This window comes from Mauremys mutica, chromosome 12, assembly GCF_020497125.1.
Source record: "Mauremys mutica isolate MM-2020 ecotype Southern chromosome 12, ASM2049712v1, whole genome shotgun sequence".
Classification (NCBI taxonomy): domain Eukaryota; kingdom Metazoa; phylum Chordata; order Testudines; family Geoemydidae; genus Mauremys; species Mauremys mutica.
The window spans coordinates 44,278,353-44,292,892 of record NC_059083.1 but is presented as its reverse complement, the minus strand read 5'-3'; the positions used below and the strand labels follow the sequence as shown (position 1 = coordinate 44,292,892).

The window sequence follows — 14,540 nt, the reverse complement described above, 5'->3', positions numbered from 1 at the left end:
GCCCCCCAGGGAAAGGGCCGCCCCACGCGCCTGCTTGGCACGCTGGGGTCTAGAGCCGGCCCTGCCCCCAAACCTCCCAACTCCTGATCAGACACAGGAGGAGTTGACCCAGACTGTGGGGAAGATCACTGAGGTGAGCAAATCTGCCAAATAAGTGCAGGAGCCACCAAGGTAGAGGAGGAACTTTGTCACAGTGAATAGAAAGCTGGCTAGATTATCGGGCTCAATGGGCAGTGATCAAAGGCTCCATGTCTAGTTGGCAGCTGGTTTCAAGCAGAGTGCCCCAAAAGTCGGTCCTGAGGCTGGTTTTGTTCAATATCTTCATTAATGATCTGGAGGGTGGCGTGGACTCCACCCTCCGCAAGTTTGCAGATGACACTAAACTGGGAGGAGTGGTAGATACGCTGGAAGGTAGGGATAGGATACAGAGGGACCTAGACAAATTAGAGGATTGGGCCAAAAGAAACTTGATGAGGTTCAACAAGGACAAGTGCAGAGGCCTGCATTTAGGATGGAAGAATCCCATGCACTGCCACAGACTAGGGACCGAGTGACTAAGCAGCAGTTCTGCAGAAAAGGACCTAAGGGTTATGGTGGATGAGAAGCTGGATATGAGTCAACAGTGTGCCCTTGTTGCCAAGAAGACTAATGTCATTTTGGGCTGTATAAGTAGGGGGACTGCCAGCACATCGAGGGATGTGATCATTCCCCTCTATTTGGCATTGGTGAGGCATCATCTGTAGTACTGTGTCCAGTTTTGGGCCCCACACTACAAGAAGGATGTTGAAAGAATCCAGCGGAGGGCAACAAAAATGATTAGAGGGCTGGAGCACGACTTATGAGGAGAGGCTGAGGGAACTGGGATTATTTAGTCTGCAGAAGAGAAGAATGAGGGGGGATTAGACAGCTGCTTTCAGTTACCTGAAAGGGGATTCCAAAGAGGATGGATCTAGACTGTTCTCAGTGGTACCAGATGACAGAACAAGGAGCAATGGTCTCAGGTTGCACTGGGGGACATTTAGGTTGGATATTAGGAAAAAAATTCACTAGGAGGGTGGTGAAGCACTGGAATGGCTTACGTAGGAAGGTTTTTAAGGTCAGGCTTGACAAAGCCCTGGCTGGGATGATTTAGTTGGGAATTGGTCCTGCTTTGAGCAGGGGGTTGGACTCGATGGCCTCCTGAGGTCCCTTCCAACCCTGATATTCTATGATTCTATGATACTCTCCACCCATCAGACAGGCAGACTAATGGCTGTTTATTGCACACAATGTCCCTTCAGGAGAAACTCCAGGGAGCCCTGGGCCCTCTGAGGAAGGAGCTGGAGGAGTCCCTAGCGCTGACATCTAAAGAGAAGGAGAAAACCACCAAGTGGCAGGTGGGTGTCCGGGTTTATCTCTCCCTGAGCCCTTCCCCCTGCAACTCTCCCAGGATGAAGGAGCTGTGAAGCTTCAGGATGAGGGTATGAACCTGCTCTGGTTGCTTTCCCCGTGACAGAGGCTTGGTGCCAGCAGGATCAGGCTGTGTCTCTGGTAGGGGTCTCAGCACAGCAGCTCCTGTACGTGCAAAGGAGGGGCAGTTCCTGGGCATAGTGAGGTGATGCAAACTCACCCCAGTGCTCTCTGATAGGGGCAAATTCTCAATAGCGGGTGCAGTGTTTTCACTATGACATGGACCCTGTTTCCCTCCTGCAGATGGGGGTGGTGTAGAGGCTGCTGCAGCCAGTGGGATTCAGGGGCCTCCATGAAATAGCTCCACAGTGTGTCTGCAGCCTGGAGGACACAGGGATTTTTCCTTCTCCATCCTCCCCCATCTCCTCCCCCACAGTCCCTGCAGAGCATCTGCCCAGTGCCTGGGCCGGACACTAGAGCTGGGAGCTGGGGGGAGGTTTTACCCCATGGGTGAGGTTCAAAATCACTCAGCTGGCCGGGCTGGGGCCGGGCTGGGAGCTGAGCTCTTCTGAACATCGAACCCAGTTGTGGGTGCTGAGCTCTTTGCAAAGTCTGCCCCAAGGGTGCGTCTAAATGGAACCAACAGCCAGCTGCAGGCTATCAGCCCGAGTCATTACCCAGGGGGCTGGGTGGGCTTGTACAGCCCCTGCTGCTGTGGCTTCACTGGTACTAGGACCCGAGCAAGCTGGAGCGTGTCTTCAGGTGCTTCCCTCACTCCTCCATTGCAGTGTGGCCACTCCCTGAGTCAGCAGAGCCAGGAGCGGGTCAGTGTAAAGCAGTGGTCCCCAATGCAGTGCCCACGGGCACCATGGCACCCGCCGGGGCATTTATGCGCACCCGCCTAGTGCCCAGCAGGGGAGAGAAGCCACAGTCCTGTGCCTGACGAGGACAGAGAACTCAGGCTGTGGGCATGGCGTTCTCTGTCCCCGGCAGGTGCGGGGCCTGCCTAGTGCCCAGCAGGGGAGAGAAGCTGCGGCCCTGCGCCTGCTGGGGACAGAGAACTCCAGGGCTGCAGGCTGCGGGCGCCAGTGTTCTCTGTCCTCGCGGCTTCTCTCGGCACTGCCCAGAGCTGCCACCAAAAAAAACAAAAAAACGCCTCGACTCTTCTGTACCAAGAATGGACTGAATGCCACCCCGTAGCATGTGCTGCCCCAGGTACATGCTTGCTCCACTGGTGCCTGGAGCCGGCCGTGTATGTGAGTATTCTTCTGCTGCACTGATACTGCTGTTTTCTTGTGCTTTGCGATTTATTATTTTTTTAACATTTTGTCCCAAAATGAGTGGTTCAAATAAAAGACAACGTATGCATTATTTCAACACAGAGTGGGAAGAATCCTATTGTTTTATTGAAAAGAAAGGGAAATGTGTTTGCTTATTGTGCGGGAGTACTATTGAAGTGCTGAAAAAATATAATGTCAAACACCATTTCCAAACTAATCACGGTTCTTTTGACATTAGCCATCCACTTAAAGCTGAGTTGAGAAAGGTTTGATATGAGTTGATTAATTTTCTTCTATCTCTCCAGCAATCTGTTTTCACTAGACAAGTGGTAAAGTCTAAAGGTGCTACTATTGCTTCCTTTAAAATTGCTCATCTGCTCACAAAGAAGAAAAAACCCTTTCAAGACAGTGAATTGTTGAAGGAAGCATTTTTGACTGGTGCTGATTGCCTGTTTCAAGGATTTCCTAACAAGGGCAAGATTTTGTCGACAATACAAGACTTGCAGTTATCAGACAACACAGTTATGAGGAGGATACATGCAATTTCAAGCGACATGGAAACTCAGGATGACTTGGAAACAAGTGACTGGTTTTCACTGCAATTCGATGAGTCGACAGATGCATTGGATACAGGGCAATTGGCAGTTATGGTGAGGATGGTATTAGTGACTTCACCGTAAAAGAAGAGTTACTAAAAGTATTGCCTATGAAAGGGTGAACAAAGGGTGAGGACATCTATAATTTATTCAAATCATATGCAACAGCAATTAGTATGCCACTACACAAGCTGTCTGTGATCACCACTAATGGGACACAAGCAATGATGGGCAGTGCCAGTGGATTCATTGCACTCTGTAAGAAGAATGAATCCTTTCCGAACTTTGTCTTATTACATTATCCACCAAGAAACTTTGTGCATCAAAGTTCTTTCTTTTCAACACGTCCTGAATGTTGTTATTAAAATAATTAACTCTGTTCAAGTGAAACCTTTGCAACACTGACTTTTTAAGGTCCTGTTGGAAGATTTTGATGATAAACAATCTATCTTATCTTGCACACAGAAGTACGATGGCTGAGCAAAGGTAAAGTTTTGCACATTTTTTAAGCCTAATTGAAGAAATCAAAGAATTTCTGAAGTCCACAAATCAGAACTTCGAGCAACTAAAAGATTCCAGCTGGTTAATGGACTTGGCTTTTCTTGCTGACATCACTGACAAATTGAACATTTTAGATCTTGAGCTCCAGGGAAAAGACAAACATGGCTCAAATGATAGGTTCTGTAAAATCATTCAAAGCAAAACTGATCTTGTGGATGTTACACATGAAGATTAATCTCTCGTACATTTCCCAAGTATGAAGAAAATGGTATGTGACAGTGATTTTAACCCATCACCATTTGTTATCCACATTCAAACACTTCTGGAACAATTTGAAAAGAGATTTCAGCAGTTCACCATCATTGAGCCTGTAGTTGCCTTTCTTGTGAATGTGAATCCTTTTACTTGCCAAATAGAGGTAACAGAACTGGCTACATCAATTGTGAGTCTCATTCAAGTAAGAACAGAAGACGTGGAACTGGAGATTTTGGACCTTCAAAATGATATTGTTCTAAAATCCTGTGCAACAGATGAAAACTTTTCGAATCTGGTTGACCGAAAAAAGTTTCCTACCTTGAAAAATGTAGCATACAAAATAAAATCTTATTTCGGTTCCACTTATCTGTGTGAAGTTCTGTTTTCAACAATGAACATCATAAAATCAAAATACAGATCTCGGCTTATAGATGCCCATCTTGATGATTGCTTATGAACAGGAATATCATCCTACTCTCCTATGAAAAATTGGCTGAAGAAATGCAGTGCCAAAAATCACACTGTCTTTATCAGAAAAACCACGTGAATTAATGATACCTATTTTCCATTAAGTGCTGATGAGAGCGTATGATTAACTTGTGTTTAACTTTTTTTCATGTTTGTTTGTTTGTTTATTGAAATCCAGATACAAGTAACAATACAAAGAATATTTTTAATTAACCATAACTGGCTATGTTAAAGTAAGAATAATAAATATATTTGGACCAGCAGTTCAACAATGTTTTACTTTTTTTAAATAAATAAGATGAAAACTGTTTATGATATTTATTTTGTAAAAACTCCTTAATTTTTCTTACCGGTAGATAAAAAAGAGCAAATTCACATGGTAAGGTGAAAGAGTAATTGACGAATAATTTAATAAATACCTTTTACATGTAAAATTACCTTTTTATCTTATGGACCCATATATTATGCAATATTAAATATGATGTTTTACATATTATTTAATGTACCAATACAAAATAAGCCTTGACAAATTGTTGATGCCCACCACACTCTTCTGAAAACACGAATGTGCTACTGGCCACATAAAGGTTGGGGACCACTGGTGTAAAGCCAGGCAGAGCTCAGCCACTTCATAGCCTCTGCGGCCATCATGTGGCCACCTCATCCCAGTCACTTGCTACTGTTACTGTGACTTTACCTGTGCTTGTCTGTAGCCAGGTGATGAACCCAGGGGACACAATGTCTGTTCCAGTTCACCTGCCTTTCACAGTGAAATCCCCACAAAGAGCATGGGGGGGGGGTGCGGTGTGAGGAAGACACTGGCTGGTCACTGGACACAGGGGCTTGGGGCACTCGGCCAGGCTGAGTGAGGCCAAAGCCAGCCCTGACAATGCCCTGGGTGCCCAACACCCATGTGAGCCCAAGGATGGCACCCGAAGGACTATTAGCACCAGCCCTAGGTCCCGAACATTGCAGCCTTAGGAGCAGGTTGTCAGAAGGAGCATCGCCCACATCCCACTGTGACAGCTCCCCTTGGTGTCTGAGTGCCCAGCACTGGGCACCCAAATCCCCCTGCAAACACACTGTGCAGCCCCCTGTAAATCTCTCCTGTTCCCTCGATTTCTCCCCACTGCACTGTGTCCATCCCATGCCACCCGCAATAACATACTGCGGCTTTACAAAGCACCCTAGACAACCCCACTATGGAACTGGCCGTATTAACTCTGAACTAAAACAAACCCTTTATAGTTTCACCCACGAAAGCTCATGCTCCAATACGTCTGTTAGCCTATGAGGTGCCACAGGACTCTTTGTCCCTTTATGGTACGTTTCTCAAAGAAGTAAATAGCCTTACAAATCTGATAGTGATTTAACATTCCTTTGCTTCAGGGACAGAGGCACAGTCTGTGTAACTCAACATCTGGCTCACGTTTTCTCTGTGCCTTTCCTATTTTTCTTTCTCAAGAGGAAAGTGAAGAACAAGAGAGAGACGATTGCAGGTGAATTTAACAAACTGCACACACTGCTGAGAGAGGAGGAGCAGCTGCTTCTGCAGAGCCTGGAGGAGAAGGAGAGGGAGACTCTGCAGAGACTACAGGAAAATGTAACCAAACTCTCCCAGCAAAGCTCCTCTCTGCAGCAGCTGATCACAGAGATCGAGGAGAAGTGTCAGCAACCAGTTATCGAGCTGCTAAAGGTGAGACGGCATCAGAATTCTCCACCCATCCAGAATTAGAACTCAGATCCCTGGGTCTGAATTCCAACAATTAGAGTAAATGTGTTCTGCGGTTTACTGACAAACAGAACATCCGGCTAAGGGCTCCATCAGTTCCAAAATATCCCAGTTCATGTTAGAGGAGAATTCTCCTCATGGAGACCCCGTGAGGCCATGGGAGATTAAATGGATGATACAAGAATGATACTGAGCTGAACCCATCCCTGCTCTGACTCCAGAACATTGGACCCAACACAGACGATAAACACAGATACTGATGGGTTGGGTCCCTAGAAGGGAGAATCCTTTAGCTAAATTCCTGTCTCACCTACATAAATGAAACAAGTGTTAATGCAAAATGTCATAGGAATTTTTACCACAAAACAGTGAAGCCTGGGAGGGTTGATTTCTTTTCTAGGTGAAAGGTTGATGCGCAGAGTGAAAATTCACTGGTTTTTACACATGGTTTTAACTAAGAACATTGATTCTCTTTCTCCTTCCAGGATATGAAAACCACATTGAGCAGGTATGTTTCCAATGTTCATTGCTCTTATATCCCCGGTAGCGCCTCTGCGGTGATGTGTGCACAGAGCAGCTGAGTGATGATGGGACATTTTCTTCATAGGAGTGAGAATGTGAAACTCTGGGAACCAGAAGCTGTTTCTACTGACCTGAAGAATGTGTGTAAAATCCCGGAGCGCTGCCTGGATATGCGAGAAATGCTGAAGAGATTCGCAGGTGAGTGGAAGCTCCTGGGACATTGAGCTGTGTTGTGCCTGGGGATCTGGACAGCGTCTGGGACCCCGGGACACGCATGGACCCAGATGACAGGCTTGGAGCTGTGATAGCTGGAGGCTGATGTGCTCAGTCCTGGGCAATTTGCTTGATATTCTCACTCACTAGGGTTGTGAACTCTCCCAGACAGGATGTCATTGACACAAATGGGGATGCGCCATCACCACAGTATGTGGGTGCCGGCTGCAGGGCCAGGATCTCAGGGCTCCGGGGAGCAGGAACCCCAGGCTGTGGGGAAAGCAGCTTCCTCTCTGTCACTGGCTGGAGCCAGCACATCCCTGCTCCCCTCCCCGTTCACTGCTCCCAGCCCAGCACACTCTGTGCCCACTGGGCCCTGAACCCGGCTGGGCTCTGGGCCATTCCATACCCCTGGCCCCTGAGCCTGTCGGGATCCTGAGCCAGTCAGCTCAGTGCCTCGTTCTAGGGGATCACCAGCCCCTGGGGAGCCTCCTGTCAGCCCCCCAGAAGCCCCTTCCTGGGCAGGGTCCCAGGCCCTGAGTCACTCGCTGGCTACTCCAGGCTGGCCAGGCCCAGGGTCTCCAGCAGGGCTGTTGGTGCTGGCACCTTGCTCGCTGCCAGATCTCCCAGCCCCTGACCCAGCCCAGCCTGTTGTCCCAGCGCTGACCCCTCCCCTGGGGGTGGGGACCCTGCTGCTCTCAATGGCTGAGCCCCTCTCTCTGCCGCTGCCTCTGCTGCTGCACTTGCAGGCTCAGCACGTGCTGGGGCCAATGCGGCTGCTGGGGCTGCTCCTTCCCTCGGCACCTGGGTTCTCTGTGTCTGGGGCAAATGGCGGGTGAGTGGGCAGGGACCTGCTCAGAGACACACGCCCTGAGCTGCACCCAGAGGGCAGAGACCAGCCAGGGCTGAGCAGCAAAGTGCCACCGTGCTGAGATTAACCCTTTCCTTCCCCCTGCCTCAGCAGCCCCGGCCGGTCAGTGCCACTCGACTGCCCATGCTCTGACTCCAGGGACCCGGGTCCAGCAGCTCAGGGGAGTCTCTGGGTAAATGTGTGGGGCAGAGTAACGAGGGCTTCCTGCGCCCCAGGCTTCCTGTGTGCAATGGGGAAGGCCCTGCGCCGTCATGCAGCCCTTAGGGGCTGGGCAGTGAGTGTTGTTGTTGATACCAGCCTCAGCCATTTCAGGGTATCTTGGCAAGCATCTTGCCTCAGTTTACCCTCTTCAGCACTCCTTAAATTACACCTCACAGTCCAAAAGATCTGAGAGAAAAGTCCCCTCCTGCAGTCCGCTCTGAGTCCAAGTAAACCTTGAAATAAATTCTTTTCCCTCACTCTGCTCCAGCCTCCAGCTCTCACTCCAGCTCCTCACTGTCCTCAAGTCAGGAGCCCTCAGTCCCTCCCGGAGCTGGGCTTGGATTAGTTTCCATCATGGAATCAGACGACTCCAGCCCTCCCTCCCGGAGCTGGGTCATTTCAGACGGTGCCTTTATTCTCTGCATCCACTTTCTCCAGCCAGGGGCAGCTCTCTAGGTTCTGTCCTGCTACAGCTGCTGCTGTCATTGTCATCTCTGGCAGCTCCTCCCCCTTAGGGGAGCTCCTCTGCCTAGGACAGTGGTTCCCAAACTTTTTTGGTCATGTCCTTCCTTACCTGGTTTGTGCCCCCACCTCAGGAGCTGCTGTCAGGAGCTGGGCCAGGAACGGGGCCGCAATTGGGACCAGGAGCTGGGGGCTATGGCTGGGAGTGGACCTGCAGTTGGGGCCGGGAGCCGCTGGCTTCAGCCGGGAATGAAGCCATTGGTGCAGCCTGAGCTGCAGTTGGAGCCAGGAGATGGGGGTTCGGCCAGGGGTGGAACCATGGTTGGGGCTGGTGCTGCAACTGGGGCTTATAGTGGGACCAGAGTGGAGCCAGGGGCAGAGCAGGGCTGGGTGACATTCCCTTCCCGCCACCTATGGGGGCTGGTCCAGGCCCTGCCAGGCCCCCCAAATGTTCCTCCACACCCTCTAGGGGGTCATGACCCACAGTTTGGGGAGCACTGCTCTAGGAGCCCCTTCCAGGCCCCTTGCTCTGGTGAGCTCTCCTGGGAGCTCCTCTCCTCAGCAGCTTCCTGTCCCTAGGATCCCTTCAGCTGAGCCCTGGTTACCCTTTATCAGCCTCATTAGCTGTTTCGCTGCCGACTAGCCACCTAGGGATTTAATGACATCCAGGTGGGTCTGGGTTGTCTCATTCTCCCTTACAGGGGCCTGTCACAGGTAGTCTGGTCCCTGACTCCCCTAAAAGGACCAGCCCTCTTGATATATTTTCCCCCACCCCCAGAGCCAACCTGTATTCAAAGGGAGGCTTGACCATGGCTGACACTTGGTTATGTTCTGCTAGAAAAGTTTCAAACTCCAGAGAAGTAAATTGGTGGCCACTTCCAGGAGCTGCACAGAGCTAGGGAGGCAGGGAGCCAGCCTTAGCCCCGGGCCCCCGCTGCGCCACTGACCAGACTTTTAATGTCCCAGTCGGTGGTGCCAACCGGAGCCGCCAGGGTCCCTTTTCGACCAGGCGTTCCAATAAAAAAACAGACGCCTGGCAACCCTATGGACAGGTGCCAACCCTAGGTCCTGTCCACATGGCCCAGTAACACCCTGCTGAGCCAGGTACAGGCAGCCACATGCCAGCCCAGGCCCCTGGCAGGGACACTGAGCTGCCAGCTGCCATGGTCACTAACAGTGTTAACTCTGTCACGTGCCACTCACCAGGCTTAGAGCCCCCAGGGCCCTGGGCCCAGCCCCAGGAACTGCTGTAACCTAGAACCAGAGCAATGCAGGGCTGGAAGGGACCTTGAGAGGTCACCTAATCCAGCCCCCCAGGCTAGGTCAGGGACTAGACTATCCCTGGCAGGGATTTGTCCAACCTGTTCTTACAAACCTCCAGTGACGGGGATCCCACAACCTCCCCTGGAGCCGGGTCCAGAGCTTCACTGCCCTGAGAATTAGCAAGTGTTTCCTCATCTCCAGCCTCAACCTCCCTTGCTGCAGATTGTGCCCATTGCTCCTTGGACAGGCCCTCGCCCTGCCCGCTGGGGCACTGGCTGTCACCAAGCCTGAGCATCGCTGTTATTGCACTGAATGGCTGGCGGTGCTGGGCTGGCTCAGGGGGGCAGTGAGGGCAGCTGGCGCCTTTCACTCCCCAGTCACCGATCCCAGCCCAGGCTCAGAGTCCAGTTCCCAGCGGACAGGAGCTCACATCGTAACTCACTTTAACGGCAGCCTCACCGGCCACCTCCGCAGGGAGGCCAAGGCCTGAATGGGCCGCAGGGACGATTCCTCCCCAGGGAGAGGCTCTGGCAGATGTCAGGGCTGAGCCATGTTCGCAGGACAGTGTGGGGGTCACACAGCCTCTATCTCCTTATACCCTCAGTACACAGAGCTCCAGCAGCCGGGGTGTAAAACCCAATTCATATCCCCAGCACCCAACTCACTGACACTTGCCCAAGCCCGCTCTCTTCCTGGGGATGTGGGGGTGAGTAAGGGGCACTGGAAGAGGGGGGCCGGGGGCCATGGCCCCATCACTTTTACCAATGGGAGGGCTATTCCCTCCCACTTTTTACCAGCTGTAAGAGTGAGTGACGATGGGGGAGGGGGCCAAGAGGAGAGCCCAGGGGGTCAGGGTATTCGTGAAGCGGTGGTGTGAAGGCAGGGGCTCAGGAAGAAGGGGCAGTGTGAGAGTGAGGGTTCAGGGGTGCAGGGACAGGAGCTCAGGGACAAGGGCTGGCACGACTGGGTGACCCCTCCACTTTGAGGGAGCTTCCATCACTCCTGGGGAGAGCACCATCCCGGATCCTGATCCATGGGCACATCTGTATATTTGCCGGGTGTACAGAGCTCTCTGTGTGGAGACACTTTCATGCTCACCCAGGAACCTGTGCTGGGAGGCCCCACTGCCCAGGAGGCCGAGGGCTCTCACTCCCCTTCCCTGGGGGTGAAGGGAGGGGCCCTGGGGCTGCTGTTCCCCATCCCAGGAAGGGGGTGAAGGGGATGTGGACACAGACAATGTCTCCTCTTGCACTGTGAGGGGCAGACCTGGCTCCACCCTGGGCTTCAGAGCCTGAGCTCCAGCCAGAACCTGAAAATCTATGCGGCTATTTTTAATTCCAAAGAGGGAGCCCCGCAAGCCTGAATCTGTCCACCCTGTTCCGAGACTCACTGCTGCAGGCTATGTAGAAGGACCCAAAGTGTCTCCAGAGTCTGGGTGTGAAAGTTCTCAGCGTGTCTGTCCCAGAGCTGGTTAATGAAAGCGAGGGGGGTGGCTGGCGCAGTCGTTAGATGCAGACACCTGAGCTCCTGGGGCTCTGAGATGGTCTCTGTGACTGTTATCCGCTCTGGGAGATGCCCAGGTGCAGCTGCAGAGGGTCTGTGCCGCTAGCATCGTCCATGGGACAAATGGCTCTGGGCAGAGAGTTCAGGCTGGAGCCAAGTCTCCATTTTCAGCCTGATTTGTGGGGGTGAAATCAGGGACCCAGGGGACATTTGTCTGCAAAGGGCAAATTAAACAGCAGCTCTGGAGTGTTTCAAAGCTGCTGTCCTGAGCCTGGCCTGCCTGTAACTGCGTTTCTGGGGGTGTTGACAGTCTCTCATTGCAAGTCACTGGGATTGGGGCTCCTAAGTTGCTCAGACAGGTTTGCAGTGGAGCTGGGTGAAATGTTTTGGACAAATAGTTTATTTGCTGCAAAATTATATTTCGGGTCAACAGAAACTATTCACGAATCCATGTCGGGTTTGCTGACTAGTTTCAATTAAGAGAAAAAGGTGCCGACGCTTCCCTTGTAGCCTTTAGCCCAGTGGCTGGGCCCTCAGCTGGGAGCCCCAGGTTCAGTCCCCCCGTGTGATGCCATCAAAGCTTGAACCGCTGGGCTCCAGGTGTCTGATGACGTCCCCCTGTGTCTCAACACTGCCATGGGCACTGGGCCAGAGCGTGGGCGTGACAATGACTCTGCAGCCCAGTGGGTTGAGCCTCCACCTGGGAGCCCAGAGTCCAGCTCCTCTGCTTGTAATTATTGATCCATAACCCCAGTGAGGGGGAGGGGTTACGGCCCCTGGCACAGCAGTGTCTCAGTCATGTCTGCCGGGGTTTCCTTGCACTGATGTAGTTGCACCCGTGCAAACCCCTAGTGCAGACGTGCTGTGCAGGTATGAACTGGGACTGGTCCCTGGTGCAGCTTCTCCCAGATGGAGGGGGCAGTAAGTGGGGAAATGCCCCCTCCCCTCCCCACTGCCCTGGCCTCCTTAGCAACAGCCCATTAGTTCACATTTATACCCGCCCCCGAATCTTCCACTGTAATGCCCCCCAAGTGAGCCCAATGCAGACAACTAACCCCGTGGGGATGGGGCTCGGCCTGGCAAGGGGAGGGCCTGGCTGTGGGGTTTCCCTGCCTGGAAGGTGAGTCCCGTGGGGCCCGCCAGCACGGAGAGTCCCAGCTGCTCCCCCTAGAGCAGGGCTGCACCCCCAGTGTGTGTGGGGACAGCACTGACCTGCTCTGAGCGAGAAACCAACCACACATGGCCCGACAGCAACAGATTCTCTGGGGCCTGACCCTCCCTCCCCCCACTCTGGCTCCTGCCCCTCCCTTACCCTTCCCCCACCCCTGTGAGGGACCCTGGACCCTGCGTCTATTCTGACCCCTCACCAACGTCCCTCCCTCTCTTCTCACTCCCTTTCTGCTCCCCTGGGCCCATGCCCCTCTACTGCCACTTTGCCTCCCTGGCACATGCCCCTGCCCTCCACCCATCTCTGCCCCACTTGAACAGCCCCTCCCTTCTCCCCCTGCCATCCTGGCATCTGCCCCTCTCCCCCAAACATCCTCTGCACCCTGGAGCCCACCCATCACTTCACACCCCCGCTATGTCCTGGCATCCACCTCTCCCCTTCCCCTCCTCTGTGCCATGTCTCCCACCCCTCCCCTCACCCTCCTCTGCTGTCCTGGCTTTCACCCTTCTTACTCCCCTCAGCCCTCCTGACACCTGCCCCTCTCCCCACCCTCGCTGACCCCTGGCACCCGCCCCTTCCCTCACCCCCCTGTGCCCACCCCTCCTCTAGCCCCACTCTGACCCCTGGCACCTGCCTCTCCCCAATCCCCTCTCCTAACACCTCCCTCTACCCACCTGCCCTGCCTCTCACCCCTCTCTGCCCCCTGGTGCTTGTCCCTCCCCCTCCTCTGCCCTCCCTGTGCCTGCCCTTCTGCTCAATCCTCTCAACCCCCTGGCACCTGCCCTTTCCCTCCCCCTGCACCCTCTGCTCCTGTCACCTCCCCTCCCCTTTCCTCTCCCAGCATCAGTCTGTCACCTCCCCCCCACCTCCCCTGACACCTTCCCACCCCTCCCCCGCTCCTCCTGCCCTTCCCCCTCATTGTCTCCTCGGGCAGAGGGGCCCTGATTCCCCTCAGCCAACAACACCCTCCCCACCCAGTGATTAACGGGGACGCAGGTTAGTTTCCCTTTGATCCCAGTGACCAGCCCCTGCCCCCGGCCCTGACTCTGTGACTCTCTCCCCAGTGGACGTGACTCTGGATCCTGACACGGCTTATCCCAGACTCGTCCTGTCTGAGGATCGGAAACGTGTGAGATACAGAGACAAACACCAGGATCTGCCCGACAACCCTGAGAGATTTGATAGATATGCCATTGTCCTGGGCGCTGAGGGGTTCGCGGGCGGGAGGCGTTACTGGGAGGTGGAGGTGGGAGACAAGACTCAGTGGGACCTGGGGGTTTGTAGGGAATCTATGAGCAGGAAGGGGGAGTTCACATACAAAGACTACTGGAGACTCATATTGAGGGGTGGGGAATACCATGCCTGCACCTCCCCCGCGACCCCCCTCCCCGTGAGCGTCAGGCCCAGCCGGGTGGGGATTTTCCTGGACTATGAGGCGGGTGAGGTCTCGTTTTACAATGTGACTGACAGGTCCCATCTCTTCACTTTCACTGGCACCTTCTCCGGGAAGCTCCGCCCTTATTTCCATCCTGGTGTCAGTGCTGGGGGTACAAACGCAGCTCCCCTGATAATCTGCCCGGTCCCAGCTCAGGCCAGAGGGAATCTCTGTCCCTGACAGTGACCCCACGGCACAGACTGGCCCCTCCCAGCCCTGCTGCTCTTCCTGTCCCCAATGGTGGGGGCCAGTTACTGCAGCAACTGGACGTTTTGTGCTGACTGGATGCTGTCAGTTTCCCTGTTCAACTGGAGTCAAAAACCGGACATCTGGCAACCCCCAGCCCCCATCTTTCCCCGTCCTCTGCCCCAGAGGTAGCAGACGGTGGTGGATGGGAGACATTTACCCCTGTCATAATTTTCTACCCCTGTGAAATCTCAATGTAAAATATGAAAGAAAAAGATTATTTTAATTTAGAAAATATTATTGTATCAAGGTGTAAATACAAGACTATTTTAATTTACATTTAAACTACTTCAAAAACAAGCATCTAAACATATTTTTAGAAATGGAATTATTTACATTTATTGTTTGATTCTTCCCTCAAATCTATATTGAAGTTTAACTTCTCTAAGTAACATCATTTGTATTTCAACTGTGGAATACAAGAAATGCAAAATA

The 14,540-nt window shown here is 52.8% G+C and overlaps 1 protein-coding gene across 1 annotated transcript in view; it reads left to right on the top strand.

Moving 5' to 3' along the window:
• LOC123345979 (E3 ubiquitin-protein ligase TRIM39-like) overlaps positions 1-14,108 on the top strand; it is a 28,289-nt gene extending 14,181 nt beyond the window's left edge. The window contains exons 2-6 of the mRNA XM_044983122.1: positions 1,281-1,376; positions 5,955-6,185; positions 6,707-6,729; positions 6,829-6,941; positions 13,489-14,108. Coding sequence (XP_044839057.1) covers positions 1,281-1,376; positions 5,955-6,185; positions 6,707-6,729; positions 6,829-6,941; positions 13,489-14,039 — 1,014 coding nt within the window. The 3' untranslated portion in view covers positions 14,040-14,108. The remainder of the gene's footprint in view (positions 1-1,280; positions 1,377-5,954; positions 6,186-6,706; positions 6,730-6,828; positions 6,942-13,488) is intronic.
• Positions 14,109-14,540: the final 432 nt, after the last annotated feature.